General features: G+C 34.3%; 1 protein-coding gene across 4 annotated transcripts in view; it reads right to left on the reverse strand.

Annotated features, from left to right (window-relative positions):
- Positions 1-6,661: 6,661 nt before the first annotated feature.
- The window catches only part of LOC106879675 (golgin subfamily A member 5), a 47,286-nt gene continuing 33,973 nt past the window's right edge, over positions 6,662-19,974 (reverse strand). For all 4 annotated transcript variants that reach the window (XM_089359888.1, XM_089359887.1, XM_089359889.1 and 1 more), the window contains 9 exons: positions 19,104-19,210; positions 16,345-16,512; positions 15,597-15,725; positions 14,908-15,006; positions 13,593-13,742; positions 11,355-11,430; positions 9,234-9,330; positions 8,249-8,312; positions 6,662-7,029 (listed from right to left, as the gene is read on the reverse strand). In XM_089359888.1, the coding sequence (XP_089216014.1) occupies positions 6,952-7,029; positions 8,249-8,312; positions 9,234-9,330; positions 11,355-11,430; positions 13,593-13,742; positions 14,908-15,006; positions 15,597-15,725; positions 16,345-16,512; positions 19,104-19,210 (968 nt within the window). In that variant the 3' untranslated portion in view covers positions 6,662-6,951. The remainder of the gene's footprint in view (positions 7,030-8,248; positions 8,313-9,233; positions 9,331-11,354; positions 11,431-13,592; positions 13,743-14,907; positions 15,007-15,596; positions 15,726-16,344; positions 16,513-19,103; positions 19,211-19,974) is intronic.

Below are 19,974 nucleotides of genomic sequence, written 5' to 3' on the forward strand. Positions count from 1 at the left end.
TTTCAAGAAAGAGATTGTTTATTATGTCTTTGAAAGCACAAAGCACACAGATAACACTGTGTAACAAATTTTTTATTTTTGTCTTTGGTCAGTGTTATTTCCTATTTGCTTCTATCTAGAAATCAAAGGAAATGACTACTATTCTTTCAAACTTTGCTTTTGTCACCTAGACATCATTGTTTTGAAATTCACCTATTTTCCATGACATTTCAGACAGATTCAGTACTGAGTTACTGGAGCAGAAATATCATTATAGCAAATATTCTGCTCAATATCACAGATTTGCTTGTCAGTTGTTTGTCCTTAACCACTTGAGCATATCCCTCAGTGGATACCAATGTGTACATCTCTAATCATGAACAGGAGTAGTTAGGGAGTATCACAGCCATGTGTTGAGAGAGAATCTTTGAAGTTTGAATAAATATCATAAGAATAACAAAGGTAGGAAATAGCCATTTTTCACACTTTCTAGGGTTGTGTAATTTATAAACAGAAATGCTAACAAAATTCTCGGATAGTTTAACCCTTTTGTTACCATATTTCTGTTGAAATGAGCTGCCTTTGCTTCAGTCACTTTTGAAAACGATGACAAATTTAGTAAAATTACTTTCTCATTATTAACCCTTTAGCATTCATATTTCTTTGTCAAATGTATTGCTTATTTATTCCCGTTGTTTTGAATTAACTATGCATTATCTTGTAGCTTCGAGATTTCAATTGTGTGTTAGTATATTTTTAGAATGACATTGTAGGGTAGGTGAGAGAGGGTGAATCTGGTTGGTTTTAACATAAAACACGTAGAATACAGTAGTCTGAACATAAAACATGAAGAAATATTCTAGGTTTTATGTTAAAACTGACCAAATATGGTCAGATCAAATGCTAAAAGTTAAGCTACTGTTTGGAACCAAAATTAAGACAAAATTTTGAAGGAAGGTTTTAAGTTGAGATCACCTTAAAAGAGGAAGTTTGTATCATAGAACCAGGAGTAATCTTAGATAAGTTGGTATCAAAAGGCTTAAGAATACTTGAACTGAAAAAAAATAAAAGCTAAGATATAAATTTAAGACACTTGTGACTTTGTCAAATACTGCCAACAACACATTTGTATAAATTTCAACAATTTTAATACTTAACCAATTTGGTCCATGTAATCATCATCATCATATAGAATATAAATATCTCTTTATATACCCACCTCCTTTCCCTGTGTTGATAGTTTCAAATAAAATTTAGATGAATAAATTATTCATATTTGATAATCATGTTAATATTTAAGCATATTTGTTTTACTTTAAATTCTTGTCTTTAATACCCTTTCTGTCTTTTCATTTCTTTTCATTCTTCTCAAATTATTTTGTTTTCTTTCCTTTTTCTCCCTTCTGCAACTCAGCTTCCTTCATTTTCAAACCATTACTATCATCAACATCATTATCAGAGTAGAAGCATCAAAGGTTGCTAGATCTTAACTCCTGACTGAAATCATTCCATTGCATTTATTTTGCTAATGCCATTGAAAAAAGAATGAACAAAACAAATACTCCATCCAGTGAGAGAGAAATATCATTTAACATACACAGTTAAACATCAAACAATCTATAAAAACTGGGATTGTTACATTTGACTTCAGGATCTCTAGTAATAGTTAATAATTTTAGCTTTTATCCTTTACCTGTTTCAGTCATTTGGCTGTGACCATGCTGGGGTACAACCTTGAAGAATTTCAAGTTGAATGTATCAACCCCAGTACTGATTTTAAAAGCCTGATACTTATTCTATCAGTCTCTTTTTTACCAAACTGCTAAGTTACAGGGATGTAAACACACCAAGCAGTGGTGAGGGACAAATATAGACACAAAGACACACACATAGAAATATACATATATATATATATATATATATATATATATATATATATATATATATACACATACAACTGGCTTTCTTTCAGTTTCTGTCTACCAAATCCACTTACAAGGTACCATGCAGTGAGACTGAACCTAGAGCCATGTGGTGGGGAAGCAAGCTTCTTCCCACACTGCCATACCTTTTCACGATAATTATAATAATGAGTTCTCAGGATGGTGCACACACTAGTCATATTGGCCAGACATTTGTCAAGGAGATACAATCCAATAAAGTGGTACTTGCTTTATCAACTATTGGGGGTGGAGGGTAAAGTTGACCCAATTATATAATAATAATAATTCTTTCTACAATAGGCACAAGGCCTGAACTTTTGAGGAAAGAGGGATAGTCAATTACATTGACCCAATGCTCAACTAGTACTTACTTTATCAAACCTGATAAGATGAAAGGCAAAGTCGTCCCGTGTGCTAATGGTTCTGCACCTTGCTGCCTTATTATTATTATTATTATTAATAATAATAATAATAATAATAACAATTCTTATTTCTATTCTGTCCTAAAAATAAGTTTCATGCGCCAAGTCAAAATGAATCAATAATTTCTTATAGCAGTAATGTTTTCTTTTATAACTAAGGAAAGGGAATATAATCTGTTGAGTGATTATAGTATTTATTTTACCAATTCCAAAATGATAAAAGACAAAACCAACTCCAGTAAGATATCATGGCAGAAACTTAATACATTTATCCTCATTTATCACAGAGGTTGGTTTCAAAAAAGACACTGTGCACTGTGATAAATGAATCAGTTATAAATTAATCATCTACACATACTTTGTAAATGGAACAAATGGTAGATTCATTGACACCAAACTTGCAGCCCACAGCAATGAAACTTTCTTCATCAAGTATTCTCATCATTATTTCTACCTTTTGCTGCAGTGAATACACTTAACTGTTTTCTACAGAAATTATAGCCAGCACTGATTTGTTATAACATTTCGTATCCGAATAAGCCTAATGTAAACAACAATGCAATCAAAGATGGAAAAATATGGTGTCCCAACAAGTAATTAACACTTGTCTTGTCTGTGTCATTTGTTAAAATCCAGTGCCTTTGCATATTTTCCATTCACTGGTCCCATGTTGATGGGTATGAGTGCATAAATCCATATAAAAAAAAAAAATACGTAGCCTCACAACATGGTTATGTAAGCACAAACATTAGCCAGTGCATTGTGAGCAACTGAGCATTGTGGGTAATAGTTGGTGCACGTTTTTGTGATACAGACAGAATCTTTGACTGATCGCCAACTCATGTCATCACTGATCAATCCATGATAACCATACACATGGTTCAAATTGGGCGTAGCATGTTATCCCATACCAGTGATGAATGACTCAAAAAATGGTGTGTGAGGCTAAATGCACTTGAGAATATAAACCAACTAACTTGCCAGCTACATAAAGTCTGCAGCTGCTACTGCTGCTTTGTCATCATCATCCTTTAATGTCTGTTTTCCATGCTGGCATGGGTTGGATGGCTTGGCAGGAATTGGGATGGTCAAAGGCCACACCAGGTTCCATAGTCTGTTTAGGATTGGTTTCTATGGCTGGGGGCCCTTCCTAATGCCAACCACTCGAGAGTATACTGGGTACATTTTCTCTAACACCAGCACCCACACCAATGCTTTTTACATGGCACCTTGGTTTTAGGATCTCAATTCTGTTGTGGTGGGCTGGTCTTCTTAAGTACACATTTTATAACTTATAAGGAACAAGACAAGACCACAAATTTGAAAAGCGGAGTAAAGTATATAATATTCACCTCAATATTTGATATATGGCCTAGGGGTTAGAGTGTTACACTCACAATCTAAGATCATGATTTTGCTTCCTGGACCAGTGGTGTATTACATTCTTGAACCAAGCACTTCATTTTGCATTGCTCCAGTTCACTCATCTGCAAATGAGTCCTGGCAGTAGCGGTTAAGTAAATTCTGCAACAGAATGGCATCCAATTTGGAAGTAGGGGGTAATGTCCATGGAAGCTGGATTAAGCTCCAGCCTTACAAGTCCTAATATTCATGACAGACCCAAATACTTGACTGGTACTTTAGTCTATTAGCCTCGATGGGATTTGTACTTAAAGCATAAAGAGCAATAACTAAACACTGCAAAGATGTGTTGTCTCACATTTTAACAGTTGTACTGCCCAATAATAATGGTTTCAGATTTTAGTACAACACCAGCAATCTCAGAATAGTGAGTAATTTGATTACATTGACCCCAGTGTTCAACTGTTACATAATTTATCAACCCCAAAAGGATGAAAGGCAAAGTCAAGCTCAGCAGAATTCAAACTTAGAATGTAAGTATAGATAAAATGCTGCGAAGCATTTTGCCTGGCATGCTACTGATTCTGCCAGTTCCCCGCCTTCACTACCCAAAAATAATTTTTAAAATGGTTTTTAATTTAAGCACAAGGCCAACCATTTTGAGGGGAGGGGGTTGATCAATACCATTGACTCCACTATTTGACTGGTATCTTATTTTATAAACCTCTCACACCCAATGGAATGAAAGGCAAAGTTAACCTTGGTGGGACTTGAACTCAGAACATAAAGAGCCAGAAGAAATACCACAAGGCATTTTCCCAGTGCTCTAACTATACTGCTAATTTACCATTTTAATGATAGTACTTATATAAAAAAAAAAAATCTTCAAGGTGGTGCCCCAGCATGGCTGCAATCTAATGACTGAAACAAGTAAAAGATAAAAGATAGCTACAAGTGCCCTGAAACAGAAATAAACAAGACATGGGAAAATATAAAAAAGTACCAATAATAATCAGTGCACTGAATATCACAAAGAATATGAATATAAACAAAACTATACCAGGGTCTTATGACTTTACACAGAATAAAAAAAAAACAAAAAAAAAACTGCTATTTCGAATCCACATTCTACAAAAGATGTTTTCAACCAAGTCCGTAGTCCAACTTACACAGACTAAACTCACAATAAATAGCACAAATAACACAACTCATACCACAGATATTTTACATAAACATTTCTCAATACTAAACACATGACACACTCAATATATTCTACACAACCATTACCAAACACTATAAAATAACTCACTTAACACATACATTTCCCAATCACCAACCAATAAAAGAACACGTCTCACAACACATTCTACAAAACCAACAATAACATCAGAAACCACAATAAAACACCAGCATACACCTCAAAAGACATTTCAGCACACACCTTAGAAAGACTGATGTACATTGGTGATGCAGTAGAAGCTTGCATATAAATGTATGATTTTAACAGATATCTGTTAAAACCTATATTACCTGTTGAAAGGAAATACAAACTGTGAAAGACACACAATAATAGTTTCTAGATTTAGGCTCGTGGCCAACAATTTTGAGGGGAAGGCATTAAATGATACATTCAACACTAGTACTTGACTGGTGCTTTGTTTTATCAATCCCAAAAGGATGAATAGCAAAATTAACCTCAGTGAGATTTGAACTCAGAATGTAAAGAACTAAAAGAAGTACCGAAAGCATTTTACCCAACACATTTAACAATTCTGCCAGTTCACCAGATAATAATAATAATAATAATAATAATCCTTTATACTATAGGCAAAAGGGACTGAAATTTGGGGAAGAGGGACAGTCAATTACATTGACCCCAGTGTTTCACTGGTACTTAATTTATCGACTCTGAAAGGATGAAAGGCAAAGTTGACCTCGGCAGAATTTAAACTCAGAACATGAAGGCAGATGAAATACTGCTAAGCATTTCATCCAGCATGCTAACGATTCTGCCAGCACACCGCCTTAATAATGATAATGATGATGGATTCAAATTTTGGCACAAGGCCAGCAATGTCGAGGAGTAGGGGTAAGCCGATTACATCGACCCTAGTGTTCAACTGGTACTTATTTTATAGACCCCGAAAGGATGGAAGGCAAAGTCAACTTCAGGGAATTTCAACTCAGAATATAAAGACGGGTGAAATGTCACCAGTGTGTTAATGATTCTGCCAGCTCACCACCTTAATAATAATAATAATAATAATAATAATAATAATAATAATCAGGAAGGTATTAGAAAGCATGGTATTGTAGGCTACGGGTAGCAAGCCCTATACGCATGTAAGACTCCAGGAGCTCCAACAAAACTTATGATAAAGAGAAATAATAATAATAATAATAATAATTTCTTTCTAATCTTAGCATAAGGCTGATAATTTTAAGAGGGTGGGGAGAGCTGGTTACATTGACCCCCTAGTACCTGACTGGTACTTATTTTATCAATCCTGAAAGGCAAAGTTAACCTCAGTGGGATTTGAACTCAGTATATAATGCACTAGAAAGAAATGCTGCTAGGCATTTTGTCAAATGTGCTAAGAAATTTGCTAGCTGATAGGCGTTTTTGGTATATTACCATCATCATTTTCAATAGCCAATTTGCAACGTGTTGTTAGTTTTATAGTTATCTTCAGTAACTTTTAAAAAATACTTTTTAGCACATAAAAATATCCCAAGGTTATCGAATAAATGTAACAAGGAACTAAACCACAAAAGAGAAACAAAAAAAAAATACAATTTTAGAAATATTTGTGGTAAGAGAGAGAGAATTCCAGAGCAGCATTTCCTTATTGAACATTTTCCCAACATAAAAGTTACATATTGTGTCCATACTGCATTTATGTGCGTGTGTAAGAGAGAGAGAATGAGACAGAAAGAGAGAGAACAAAGCAGAGATATAGTCAGAGAAAGAGAGACTTTATATATTATTTCTCCAGAATATATTAATACTGCTTCAAATATAATTTGGAGCAAACCACAAAGAAAATAAAAACCACAGGTTGCAGTAGAGACATCACTATCACTGCCATTAAAAAGCATCACTTTCTTCTTCTATTCCAGCTTATTTGTGGAAACAAATAATAAAAAAAAAAAACATCCATTTTGTAACCCTCATTTTGTTTGTTTTCTTTTATACAAATATTTACAAACACCAGTTGAAATACAACTGAAAAGTGTCAGTGATTTTAATTTGGAAAGTTGGTATTATGGATCTCTGGTTTATATGTCAGCAGAACCACCATTACCCACAGGTGTAATAAGGCCTGAAAAAAAAAAAAATAAAAATAAAAAATAAATATAATCAAGAATATTTTTCAAAACAAAACAAAAATAGGAAAAGAAAATATTTGAAATTGAAAGTCAAAATTAGATTCTTTTTGCTTTTTATTTTCTACAATTTAGTCCCTTTTTTTTTCATTTCCAAGCCATGTGCGAATGGAACTTGCTCAGCTCTTGATTATATCTACCATCACTTTAACCCAGTTTTGTATTATTGTTTCTTCTGTCTTTGTCATGCAATTCTTTTCTTGCAATTACCTCTACTCTAAAGTTGTTGACTTTAAACCACTGTAGCTTACAGCTACTCGGTACACTAAACTTTCCTATCTCATTCATCTCATTTATTTCATAGACCCCATGCTAAACATCGAAACCAATCCTTAATTAACCCTTTAGCATTTAAACCAGCCAAATCAGCCCCAAATATTCTATCTTGTTTTATGTTCAAAGTGGCCAGATCCAGTCCCTCACATTACCTAACAATATCATTCTAAAAATAAACAATCACATCATCAAAATCTCAAAGCTATTAGATAACACATGATTAATTCAGAAAAATATGAATAAACATGCATGCATGTATGTATGTACATACGTGTGTATGCATGTATGTAGTATGTATGCATGCATGTATGTGTGTATGCATGCATGTATGTGTGTATGCATGCATGCATGTATGTGTGTATGCATGCATGTATGTGTGTATGCATGCATGTATGTGTGTGTGTGTATGCATGCATGCATGTATGTATGTATGTACGTACATACGTACGTATGTGTGTGTGCATGTCTTTCTGTCTTCTTGCCTTATCATAATGTGATAGCTGTTACTGTCATGCAAATGGTGTCCTTTGTTCCAAATCTTCCATGAAAATATGTCTGGTAAAGGGAAAGTATTGACTTACATGGAAACAGGTGAGGGTTAATGACAGAAGGGGCTGTACAAAATATGCCACAACAAAATTCCATCCAACCCATGCAAGCATAGAAAAGTGGACATAAAAATGATGATGATGATGATGATGACATCTCTCAGTAAGTCCCTTACCAGCCATATTTCCAGAAGTCTCTAACTACAATTTCGTTAGAATTCAAATTTTATGTTAACCCCACTAAACTCTTCTGTATAGAATACATAAAAGACTGTTGGTATAGTTCCACTTACTCAAAAAGATGGAGTAAAATTCAGAGTAAATCACTTACCATGTACACTATCACAAATACTCGTACAATGGGATATCTGCGTAGAAAAACTCCTAATCTTACACTGAAAGCATGAAAGAAGAGAAAATGTAGAATAGGTATTTGCCAAAATGTTTAACAATAAATCTGTTGTATTTTACTTTCAATTTCATAGTAAATTACAAAAAAAAAAAACATAAAAATCTTTCTAAGCATAGAGAGATGGGAGGAATGAAATAGTGTGATGCAATATGTACATCTCAAAAGCCATGGAGATATATGCCAAGTGCCTAATTAGCAAAATCAGATCATAGAGTTATTGTTTGAACAGATTACAAAGAAAGAAATTCTAAATAACTATATTTATAATTTCTTTCTACATAAATAACATTCAATATAATGATGTGGCAAGCTGGCAGAATTATTAACATGCCAAGTGAAACGCTTAGTGGCATTTTCTCTGTCTCTACATTCTGAGTTCAAATTTTGCTGAGGTAGACTTTTGTCCTTTTGGGGTCAATAGAATAAGTCCCAGTTGAATACTGGGGTCAATGTAACTGATTTACACCTTCCCCCAAAATTGCTGGCCTTGTGCCAAAATTTGAAACAAATATGTTTTATTTATGTTTTTAAAATGGTACAGTGTGTGTGTGTGTGCATGCATAGATTGCATAGATGCACATATTCCTCCCCTCTTCAAAAATAGATAAATTAAGGATGATGTTATGGTCAAAAGCATTCTAGCCATGACCATCCTGCCTACTTAGACATTTTATCTCAGACTACATCATACAATATGGTCTTTCATCACTTGAAGGATGATGGTGTGCGAGAGATTTGGCTACTATTTCAAGCAAATTCAAGGACCACATAGAATTCAATTACTGGCTTGTTAGCATTTTAATGATAGGAATTCAATCTGAATCACCAGGATGAAAGCTAGAAATCATAACTTCTAGACTACAAGGTAGGAAGGAACAACATTTTGAAGAAAAAAAAAACTTACCTAAATTTATCAATGGTATTTGCAGCTCGCTTCATACGACGTGTCATTTCATGGTCTGTGGCAGCCTCCCTTAAAAACAATGGCAGTCTCTGTCGAACTACAATAAAATGAAAACATGGTCATTATCCATGGAAATGATAACAAAATGTGTAACAGTAATTGGATGAGATAAATCTTTCTCGGGATAAGCTCTCAATCAATCAAAAAAGCAAAACTTTCCCCAGAAGTTCTTATATGTTGGGTCAACCCATAAATAATGTGATTTTCCAATTGCATGAACTAAAAGTCAGAGAGGTAAGGCATAAATTACCTGCACCAACTAACTATAAAAGCAGGTAGTAATTTTACCTTATTCTTTGTGCAAGTTTTGAAGAGTGCAGTTCAATTTTTAACAGTTATTTTTTCAAAGCTATAATGAAAGTGACAAAGGAGCATATTCGGCACATTTTGCTTTATGAGTTCAATAAAGGCAACAACACAATGGAAAGTGCGGGGAATATTAATGCAGTATATGAAGATCGGACAATAAGTGTAAGCCAGTGTCAATGGTGGTTCCAGAAATTCTGAGCTGGAAACTACAGCCTAGAAGATGAGCCTCGTCCTGGAGGATCTGTAGAGCTCGACAAGAATATCCTGCAAACCCTGGTGGAACAAAATCCCATCATAACTGTTGAGGAACTAGCAGAGAAGCTTGGATTTGGTCATTAGAAAAGTCAGCATGCCATTAGAAAAGTCAGCAAATTAGATCAATGGATTCCTCACAAACTTTCCAAGTCTAATCATGTGCAGAGAGTGAATGTGTGCACTTTTTTGCTGTCACGTCTCACGAATGAACCTGTTTTGGACTGAATAGTGACTGGTGACAAGAAATGGGTTCCCTATAAAAATGTCAAGCGCTGAAGACAATGAGTAAGGAAAGGAGAAACAGCGGCACCCCAGGCTAAAGAAGACTTCACCCACGTAAGGTGTTGTTATCTGTTTGGTGGGAGATGAAAGGTTTAGTCCACTTTGAACTTTTAGACCCAAACCAAATGATAACAAAGGAGATCTACTGTGAGCAGCTTAAGTCAGCGTTAGAAGGAAAATGACCATCTTTGGTTTCAAGACGAAAGGTGTTCTTCCATCAGGATACTGCTTGGCTGCATACAGCAAGGATGACATTCCAAAGGCTGGGGCAGTTTGAATGGGAAACAATGCCCCACCCACCATATTCACCAGACATTACCTCATCTGATTATCATTTATTCTGCGATCATTTGGATGGGAAAAATATGAATTCTGTAGACAAGGTCAGAACAGTAGTGGAAGAGTATTTTCTATCGCAGACAAGTCAATTTTGGAAGAGGGGCCTTGCAAGTCTACTAGATAGATGGAAGAGCATTGTAGAAAATGAAAGACAGTATATTTTAGATTAAAAAAGAACTTCGTTTATTGTAATTTAGAAAAATAAAAAAAGTATAAGAAAACTGCATTATTTATGGGATGACCCAATATATTCTAAATATTGTCCTGCCTTGGGACAACAAAACACCAACAAATGGTATGGTAGTAAGGTCCAACGATATTACTAATTATGCATATAATTGCAGGATATATATATATATCCAACCAACCCAGCAAAATCCTAGAAGATAATGAGCTAGAGATAACTTTATTTCAAATTAGCTAAAGATGACTGAAAATATCCCTAGTTGAATCATAGTAAAATTGGACTAACAAAGTCTCAGTCTTGAAACAAAAGGGAATTTTGGTCAAATTTTCTTATTTCCTTACTTTAACATTCAGTTATGTAAATTCAAAAAGTTTCTTTGATATTCTCTTTTAGAAAAGTTATTTCTATCATCTAATATAAACCAATACGTATTTTCTGTTGTCTCCAAATCCATAAACAAAATTAAATCATGGTTCAGCTAACTATCAATGTTCAGTGCTTCTCTCATCACTGCTGTCACTGTGTACTGCTCCTCCATGTTAGCTAAAAGGTCTGCTGAGTGACTGAGATTTTAAGTCTCCCTGCCAGAAATAAGATATGAAGCAATGATCTTTAGCCAGTAAGCTGTAGGTATATTATTGATTTAAATGGTTGTGATTCACAGGAAGAATTTTATTTTAAATACTCACCATCTTCATTTTCATTTACAGATATTCCAGAAGAAGTGGTACGTCCTATAGACATCTGGACATCTTTATATTGTTGCTGTCAAAAAGAAGTAAGGTGGTATTTGAAGCACACAATTCAGGGAGGTAAGGGAGGCAAGACGTAATTGAATTTTTAAACCCAGCTGTCCTCATATAAGTAATTGATACCACCACACTTGTCTCAATCAAAAGTTGTAATGTCACAGGTCTAGCCTTCAAACTAAGCTATAGTTGTTAGCAAAAACAGGCTTCCAATCATTTAATAATATATAATATAATATACTTGTTCAAATAATTTATACTGACACCTAAATTTGAACAACTATCCAAAGTATGAGTAGAAAACTACAATCTGAAATATACACTCTCTATATGAATATCATCATCATCATCATTTAACGTCCGCTTTCCATGCTAGCATGGGTTGGACGATTTGACCGAGGACTGGTGAAACCATATATATATATATATATATATATATATATGAGAGAGAGAGATTTAAACAACCATACACACACAAACTGAGCATAGACTTAAACACATGTATGGAAATATAAATACACAAATATGCAATATATTTTCTGGGGTTTTTTCTATCCAAACATTTTTTTTTATCCAAAACACTTAAACTTTACATATTCTCTCTTCTTGAAGACCACAAGTTCCAAAGATGTCACTTTAAATTCTTAAGTAAAGTACCTTATTCTACTAAGGGACTTTTCTAGAGAAAGTTATACAGATATCTGCCCTGAAATGTTAGTACGAGATGGTATCAAAAAGTTCCTGCACTAGTTATGTAGTGCGCCAACAGATAGCAGTACATGGTTGCATGCACAGTGACCTTCATGAAGCAGTGTGCTGAGTGACATCACTGTGTTTACTTCACAAGTTGTGAAGTTTGTGTTTTTGTGATCACATGTATGCTGTAGTCTGCAATATTGTCATGGACAGGAAGTTGGAACAAAGAGCCAATATGAAATTTAGTGTTAAACTTGAGAAGTCTACTACAGAGACATTGAGCATACTTCAGCAAGCTTACAACAACGAGCCAATTGATTGTACACAATGTTTCAAGGGGCATGGGTACTTCAAGAGTGGAAGAACATCCCTGGAAGACAATAAGCAATCTGGAAGACTTGCCACATGTGTCACCCATGGAAATGTGTAGAAAATTTATTAGCTTGTGCATGAGAATTGTCAGAGGACAATCAGTGGCACTGCTGATACTGTTGGTCTATCGTATGGGTCCATGCAGGCAATCCTAATGTCTGAATTTAACATGCGGTGTGGCTCTGCCAAGTTTGTCCCCTGCCTGCTAACCACTGAACAGAAAGTTTGTCAAAATCTCCATCAGCATGCCACTAATGACCCATCCTTCATATGGATCATCACTGGTGACAAGTTGAGTCTACAGGTACGACCCTGAGACAAAGCAGCAGTCATCACAAAGGAAGAACCCTTCATTTCCACAACTGGAGTAGGCACGACAGAACCGCAGCTCAATAAAGAGCATGCACATCGTTTTTTCGAAATCTGTGGTAATGTACATCGAGAATTCGACCCCTAAGAGTCAATCAAGAGTCCTACTGCAACAGACTGTCCCCTAGCTCTCTTCATTTGTGAGTTACTCACCAAAGACAACATGGTAATGCTTCCGCATTTACCAGATTTAGCACCTGCAGACTTCCATCCCTTCCCCAAGATGAAAAGGCAGTTCAAAGGTTGCTGTTTAAGACTGTTGTCGAGATCCAGAGCAAATCACAGAAGGTCCTTTACTGCCTTACGGAAAACAATTTCCAGGTTGGATTTCAAAAGTGGTAGGAATGCTGGGACTCATATATTGCTGCGCAAGGTGACTATTTCAAAGGAGATCATATTAAAACTTAGATAAATAAGTTATTTTTTATTAAACATAACTAGTCTGGGAACTTTTTGATACCACCCTGTATTATTTTACTGAATTTCAGAGAAATAAGACAAAATTGAATCTATTATACTGACAAGCTAAAGGGATCAACATTTAAAATTTTTACTTCATTGTTAAACAAGAAACCATTCCTTTAAGATATTTATCTCAAAAATTCACAAAGAATGAGACACAAAAAGGATAAAACTGATAATGAGGTAATAAACAAAATTTATGGTGAATAGCAAACTTAGTTTTGTTGTAGATGAGATTTTCTGTGATAAAAACCAAAACTAATAATTATTATGTCATACCTCAAGCCTTTCCAGTTGAAGAGCCAGGGAGTTTTTTTCTGTGCTTATGGCTTCCAGAACAGTCTGTTTCTGAATGAGACTTTCTGTGAGTGTGCGTACTCTGGACTCCAATTCATCCTCTGTATTTGAATGTAGGCTTTTTGTCATTAACTATAAAATAACAATTTTAAAAAATTTATTTTGGGGAAGTAAAAAAAAAAAACACAAAGATACAAAATGTGCATTTTTGATAATTATTTCTTACAAATAACAAGGTTTTTGATAAACAACAAAGAAATGGGAGGTTTCACAAGGACATTAGTGACAAATAAATTGGCTTCAACAAGAGATTGAAACTAGTTTTTGGACATTGTTTCAATTAAGAATATTGATTTCAAATTTTGGCACAAGGCCAGCAATTTTGGGAGAGTGGATAAGTTGATTACATTAATCCCAGTGTTCAACCGGTACTTATTTTATCGACCCCAAAAGGATGAAAGGCAAAGTCAACACCAGCAACATTTGGGCTCGGACTGTAAAGTCAGAAGAAATGCTGTGAAGCATTTTTCTGGGTGTGGTAATGCTTTTGCCAGCTTGCCTTCTTAATTTCAATTGAGAATATTGATTTCTGATAAGGCAAAAAGTTTGTTTTTTTAAATTAAACTCAATGAACTTCAGTGGAATAAAAGGCAAAGTTTATCTTATTAGGAATTAAAATGAAACTAAGACAAATGAGACTAAATTATACTTAATGCAAAAATATCAAAATAAAATAAAATGTATTGTAGAAAAAATAGAAAAGCAAACTTAAGCTCCAAAAGTCTCTACTAACATTTCTGAATAAAATATAAAATATCAATTTATTTTTTAGTACAAGTGAACCATTTTATCAAAAGAGAATGTTATAGTTAACTAACATTACAGAAATGAAAAGCAAAACTGACATGGACAGAATTTGATCTTAAAAACACAAAGAATGAAACTAGATACCAGCAAAACACCTAGTTAGGACCTTTACCAATTTTTACCATGCAAAAGACTACACTGAATTTTCAGTTGATCTTTCTAAGATGACAAGATGAATCTATCAGCTTACCTATGCTAGTAAAAAGACAAAACTGATCACTTCAAGCATACTTTTGAGATACTACCTTGTATTCCATACTATTTCAAATCCATACTGAGATTCAGATTTTTCTATCAATTCAAAAAAAAATTATTACTCTTTTTTTTATCTCTTAAAAATAGTTCCATCATCTTCAGTGAAGAAATATTCATTAGTTATCATTTCTAAAAAGTTAATGGGATCTTATTTTTTATTTTTGCTCTATCTTACCTGATTTTTCAAGTTATCGACTTCTTCATCTCTTTCTTTGAGTTTACTATGGAACAGTGCCTTCTGCTTATGAAGCTCTTCCAAGGTGTAGTGAAGTTCCTGGATTGGTAAAATATAATGATTACTGAGATAGATACAGAGCCTCATAATTACATCAAAAAAAGAAAAAAATATGGAAGTTATAGTGTTCATGACTTTTCCCAAAATACACAACACTAAAATGGTAACAAAAGAAAAAGAAAATTCCAGAGAAGTCAACTGTTAAAATATAAAGTAACAAGAAAAGGGACAGGGAAATAAAGACGAAAATATGAAAAAAATAAATAAACAAGTACTACAAACGCTCCGTTGCTTATGACAACAAGGGTTCCAGTTGATCCAATTACGGAACAGCCTGCTCGTGAAATTAATGTACAAGTGGGTGAGCACTCCAAAGAAATGCATGCTCTTAACATAGTTGCCAGGGAGATTCAGCATGACACAGAGTGTGACAAGGCTGGCCCTTTGAAAAATAGGTACTACTCATATTTGCCAGCTGAGTGAACTGGAGCAATGTGAACACATCACACCGCTGGGAATCGAACTTGCGACCTTACAATCATGACTAAATACTCCAAACCATTAAGCCATGTGCCTTCACTAGATAAACAAGTAAACCAAAACCAAAACAAGGACTCTGATTTGCTCACCTTCTTTTGTTTCAACAAATCTTGTTCAGTTTCCTCTTTGATGCGTCGTTCATCTACCAGTTGGTCCTGCAACAAGTCTATTTCTTCCCGATGAGATTCCCGATCCAAATGTAGTTGAGATTCAATATCCTTCAACAAAAGTTATGGCAAAAAGTTAGCTTTTCTAACACTATTATTTTCATCGAACACCCAAGACATGAAGATAGGAGTTATATCTCTCAGATGGCATAAAGTGATGTTAGATAATAATTAGTATTTACCTTGAAAAGATGACATTGTGTTTTGGATGATACATTTTTATAGGAATTTAAGAACAAAGAACAAAGTTGCAAAGTGAGGCTGGTAGACCTCAAAAGAGGAGAGCCATATAGTTGTGTTAGGAGAAGGAAAACATATTGATTTTTTTTCTTTTTCTTCCTTTTTGTATTTTATATACAGCTGTTACCAACTCTCATCTGTTTACAAGCAACATAATATTTCCCAATAGCTAGAAATGGAAGACTGGAGATGAAGAACACTATTTGCATAATGGTGGTACTCATTTACAACAACTGCACAGGACACATCTCCACCCACATTCATACAACAGCCTTTTTTCAGTGTCCAACAACCGAATTCATTCAAGGCTTTGGTCAATCTGGTGTTTTTGTCAAAGATAGTTGCCTACCTGAAACCTCATAGCTGAGAGATGAACTTCTTAACCACAAATCCTTAAATTAGATGATTATAAAAACATCAAACAACTAACCTGTAATTCAACTTTAGCATTTTCTGAGCTCAACTTAATTTGCTGTAACTCATCTCTGTACATATCTCGTTCAGTTCTGACTGAATTAAATTCTTCTGTAGACACCCCTCTGCTGTCATCAGCTTCTTCTGAGCCATTGCGTAAACTGGCAATGAGACGTTCTTTAGACTGTAGGACAGAAATTCAAGTGTTATAGTTTTGGCTAAAATTGTAAATACATTGAACTTGATTTTAGATAAATATAAATACAGTTTGCATATACACTTTCTTAAATACATATACAAGATTAAGAGCTTGAAATATATATTAAGCATACATGTAGTACAGTTAAATTGTAAACATAATATTTTCCTTGTAGATGGTAAGTAAAAATTAGACATATATATGCTTTATTATGTATTGCATTACTGTTTCAATATGAGGTATGAAAAAGTAATGAACAAACCTCAATATAAATATACATTTAACACACTAATACTTTAGTCATAACACGAACACACAAACATTTCAATATAAACTACAAACATATATCAAATACAATATATATCTAGTGTAAGCTTAATTGAATATACAATATGATAGACTAGATAACAATCTACACTAGTTATGGTATAGAAATCCAGTATGAAGGTCTCAGGAATAAGAAAAAAAAGAGTAAATAAATGTACCAAGCATATAGTTTTAAGAAATCAAGAGTAAGTTTGACATGGTTCTTCAATAATAAAAGAATGAGAGAAACAAATTTTGCAATTGCTGCAACAATGCAGGGTCACCTGTGACTTGCCACTTCAACTCATCTATGCACACTTTTATACACCTATCTATTTCTGGTATTTTCTTACACTACTCTTCTCCTCATGGTTTGATGAACAACTTGCTCTCTTCAAGTCACACACACTCTCATACAAAAAGGCCTATATATACATGCACAAAGTATCACCAGCCACACAATACACACACCTGCATTTGCAGACACATACGCACAGTCTTCTCACATCCATATGTAGTCCACATTCACTTCTCCCGTTCATATACACACATATTCAACCAACCACACTTATAACAATATTTACCCACATCTCACTTATCTCCCCTGCTCTACTCTCTAGTCTGACAACCCTCCATTTCTTTCTACCTTTCTACCATGTGAGCCATTAATAAAAATCACAATTTTTGCTTCACCTTTCAGAAAAGAAAATTTCTCTCCCCATCTCTCTCAATGGTTTACTATCTAAAATATCAAATTCACTCAACCACCATTTCTTTTTTACAGCATAAAAGTAAAAACTATACACAAAGCATTTTATTTTGCATTTTTCATTTTGTTTTGTTCCTGAGATATTTTCAATACATTAAATACATTTACAGTCCTGTACATTAAATATGAATGTATACTTTAGTAAGGACTGTAAGCAAAAATTAAATACATCTGAGTACTGACTGGTTAAAATAGTTCACATCTGATGTTCCCTCTATAGCTGTGTGCTTATGTCTGTACATGTTTCACCCCAGGTGAACAAAAGGAAAAATAATGTACATACACAAGGTTTTCAGGATGAAACTGAATATTTCTATTTGAAAACAGTTGCAAAGCATATAACTTGCAAAGAAAAACAAAATTTGCATACAAGCAAATTTCTGCACACAGGAAAAAATTAGAAAGAGATCTTTTAATAGAATGTATTTCTTAAGATTATAACACAAGCAAATGTTCCAGTGACACAACAATACTAACAATATATAATGATTTCTAACACTGACACAAGGCCACAAATTTATAGCGTGGAGACATAAGGTTGACCAGTACTTGTTTCATTGAAACCGAGAAGGATGAAAAAATGTTGACTTAAAAAGGATTCAAAACAAGAATGTAAAGGGATGTAATTGAATGTTACAAAAGGGTCTACCATTTCAGTTATTGGCAACACCTTAGTTAGGAAGTGCCATCACACAAGTCATGATGGTTCAATATCATCATCATCATCATTGTTTAACATCCCTTTTTCCATGCTTGCATGAGCCAGACAAAATTTGTTGAGGCAGCTTTTTTTCTTGAGACAAATTCTGGTAATATGCATCGTTTATACACATAGCACAAATTATATATAAACACATACATACAATGGGCTTCTTTCAGTTTCCATCTACCAAATCTACTTACAAGGCTTTAGTCAGCTCAGGACTGTAGTAGAAGGTATTTGCTTAAGGTACCACATGTGGAGCAGAGCCCAAGACCACATGGTTGGGAAGCAAACTACTCATCTACAACTTTGATTTACAGTATTTACATTATTTACATTTGACGGATATTTGTCCTCATCTTGTTTGTTGTTAACACGTTTCAGCTGATATATCCTCCAGCCTTCATCAGGTGTCTTAGGGAAATTTCAAACCTGGGTTCTCATTCCTAAGGTATTTTTCGATGTTATTAACCCAGGTTCGAAATTTTCCCAAAACACCTGATGAAGGCTGGAGGGTATATCAGCCGAAACGTGTTAACAACAAACAAGATGAGGACAAATATCCTTCAAATGTAAATAATGTACATAATTCCTCATCTCTTAAATATAGAACTGTATTAAAACTTTGATATTTCATCTCCAGGAAGAAATGATAAAAATGTTTTCAAGTCATAGGAAACAAAACTAAAAATAAATGTAAGAGGAAGTTAAGGACAGGTGAATGTATATAACTGAAATAATCAGAGATGATAGAGACAGGATAGTCAAAGGTTCATTCAGAACTAAAATGGTACTAACCTGAAGAATTCTGGATGCTTTTTCCTTATAGTCAGAAAGTTCTTGCCTGGCCCCTTCCAAATTCATTTTCACTGTCTTCAATTGTTGTGTGAGGTCAGCTGATTTTCCTACAATTAAAATACGATTTATGTGTATATAATAAGCAAACATTTATATACATGTGTATTTGTATAAATATATAGGCACAGACGTAGCTGTGTGGTAAGAAGCTTGTTTCTCAATCAGATGGTTCCAGGTTCAGTTCCACATTATGGCACTTTGGGCAAGTGTCTTCTACTATAGCTTCAGGCTGACCAAAGCATTGTGGGTGGATTTGGTAGACAGAAACTGAAAGAAACTTGTCATGTGTGAGTGACTGCGTGTATTTTTGTGTCTGTGTTTGTCCCCCTACCACCACTTGACAACTGGTGTTGGTGTGTTTATGTCCCCATAACTTAGTGGTTCAGCAATAGATACACTTAGGTGTACTGATTTGTCATAAGAAGATATTTCAATATTCCAGAAGGAATCATGCAGCAGAGAATAAAGACTGTTTCTTTGAAGAAAGATCACTGCCTTGAAATATTGAATATTTCAGCTTTTCAATGCAAACTTGCACAACTTATTTTTTTTTTATTTCACTGCATTGAAGTTTACCAAAAGAGACCACCAAAAGAATTTTAATAATTACAGCCAAAGTGGTTCTCTTATCAAAGAATAATACAGAATGACTAAAACAAAAAAAGAACTGCATCTCACCTAAGTTCTGTGTTTGTTCAAGGCTTATTCTTTTCTGTTTAAGGATTATCTCTTTGAGTCAGTAGACTATACTTTCTATTAACCACTCTACCTCAGTAGCTATGTAGCCTTTTGGGATTAAGATTTCAGACTA

The sequence above is a fragment of the Octopus bimaculoides genome, chromosome 11 (assembly GCF_046866305.1).
Source record: "Octopus bimaculoides isolate indiv1 chromosome 11, ASM4686630v1, whole genome shotgun sequence".
NCBI classification, from domain to species: Eukaryota; Metazoa; Mollusca; class Cephalopoda; order Octopoda; family Octopodidae; genus Octopus; species Octopus bimaculoides.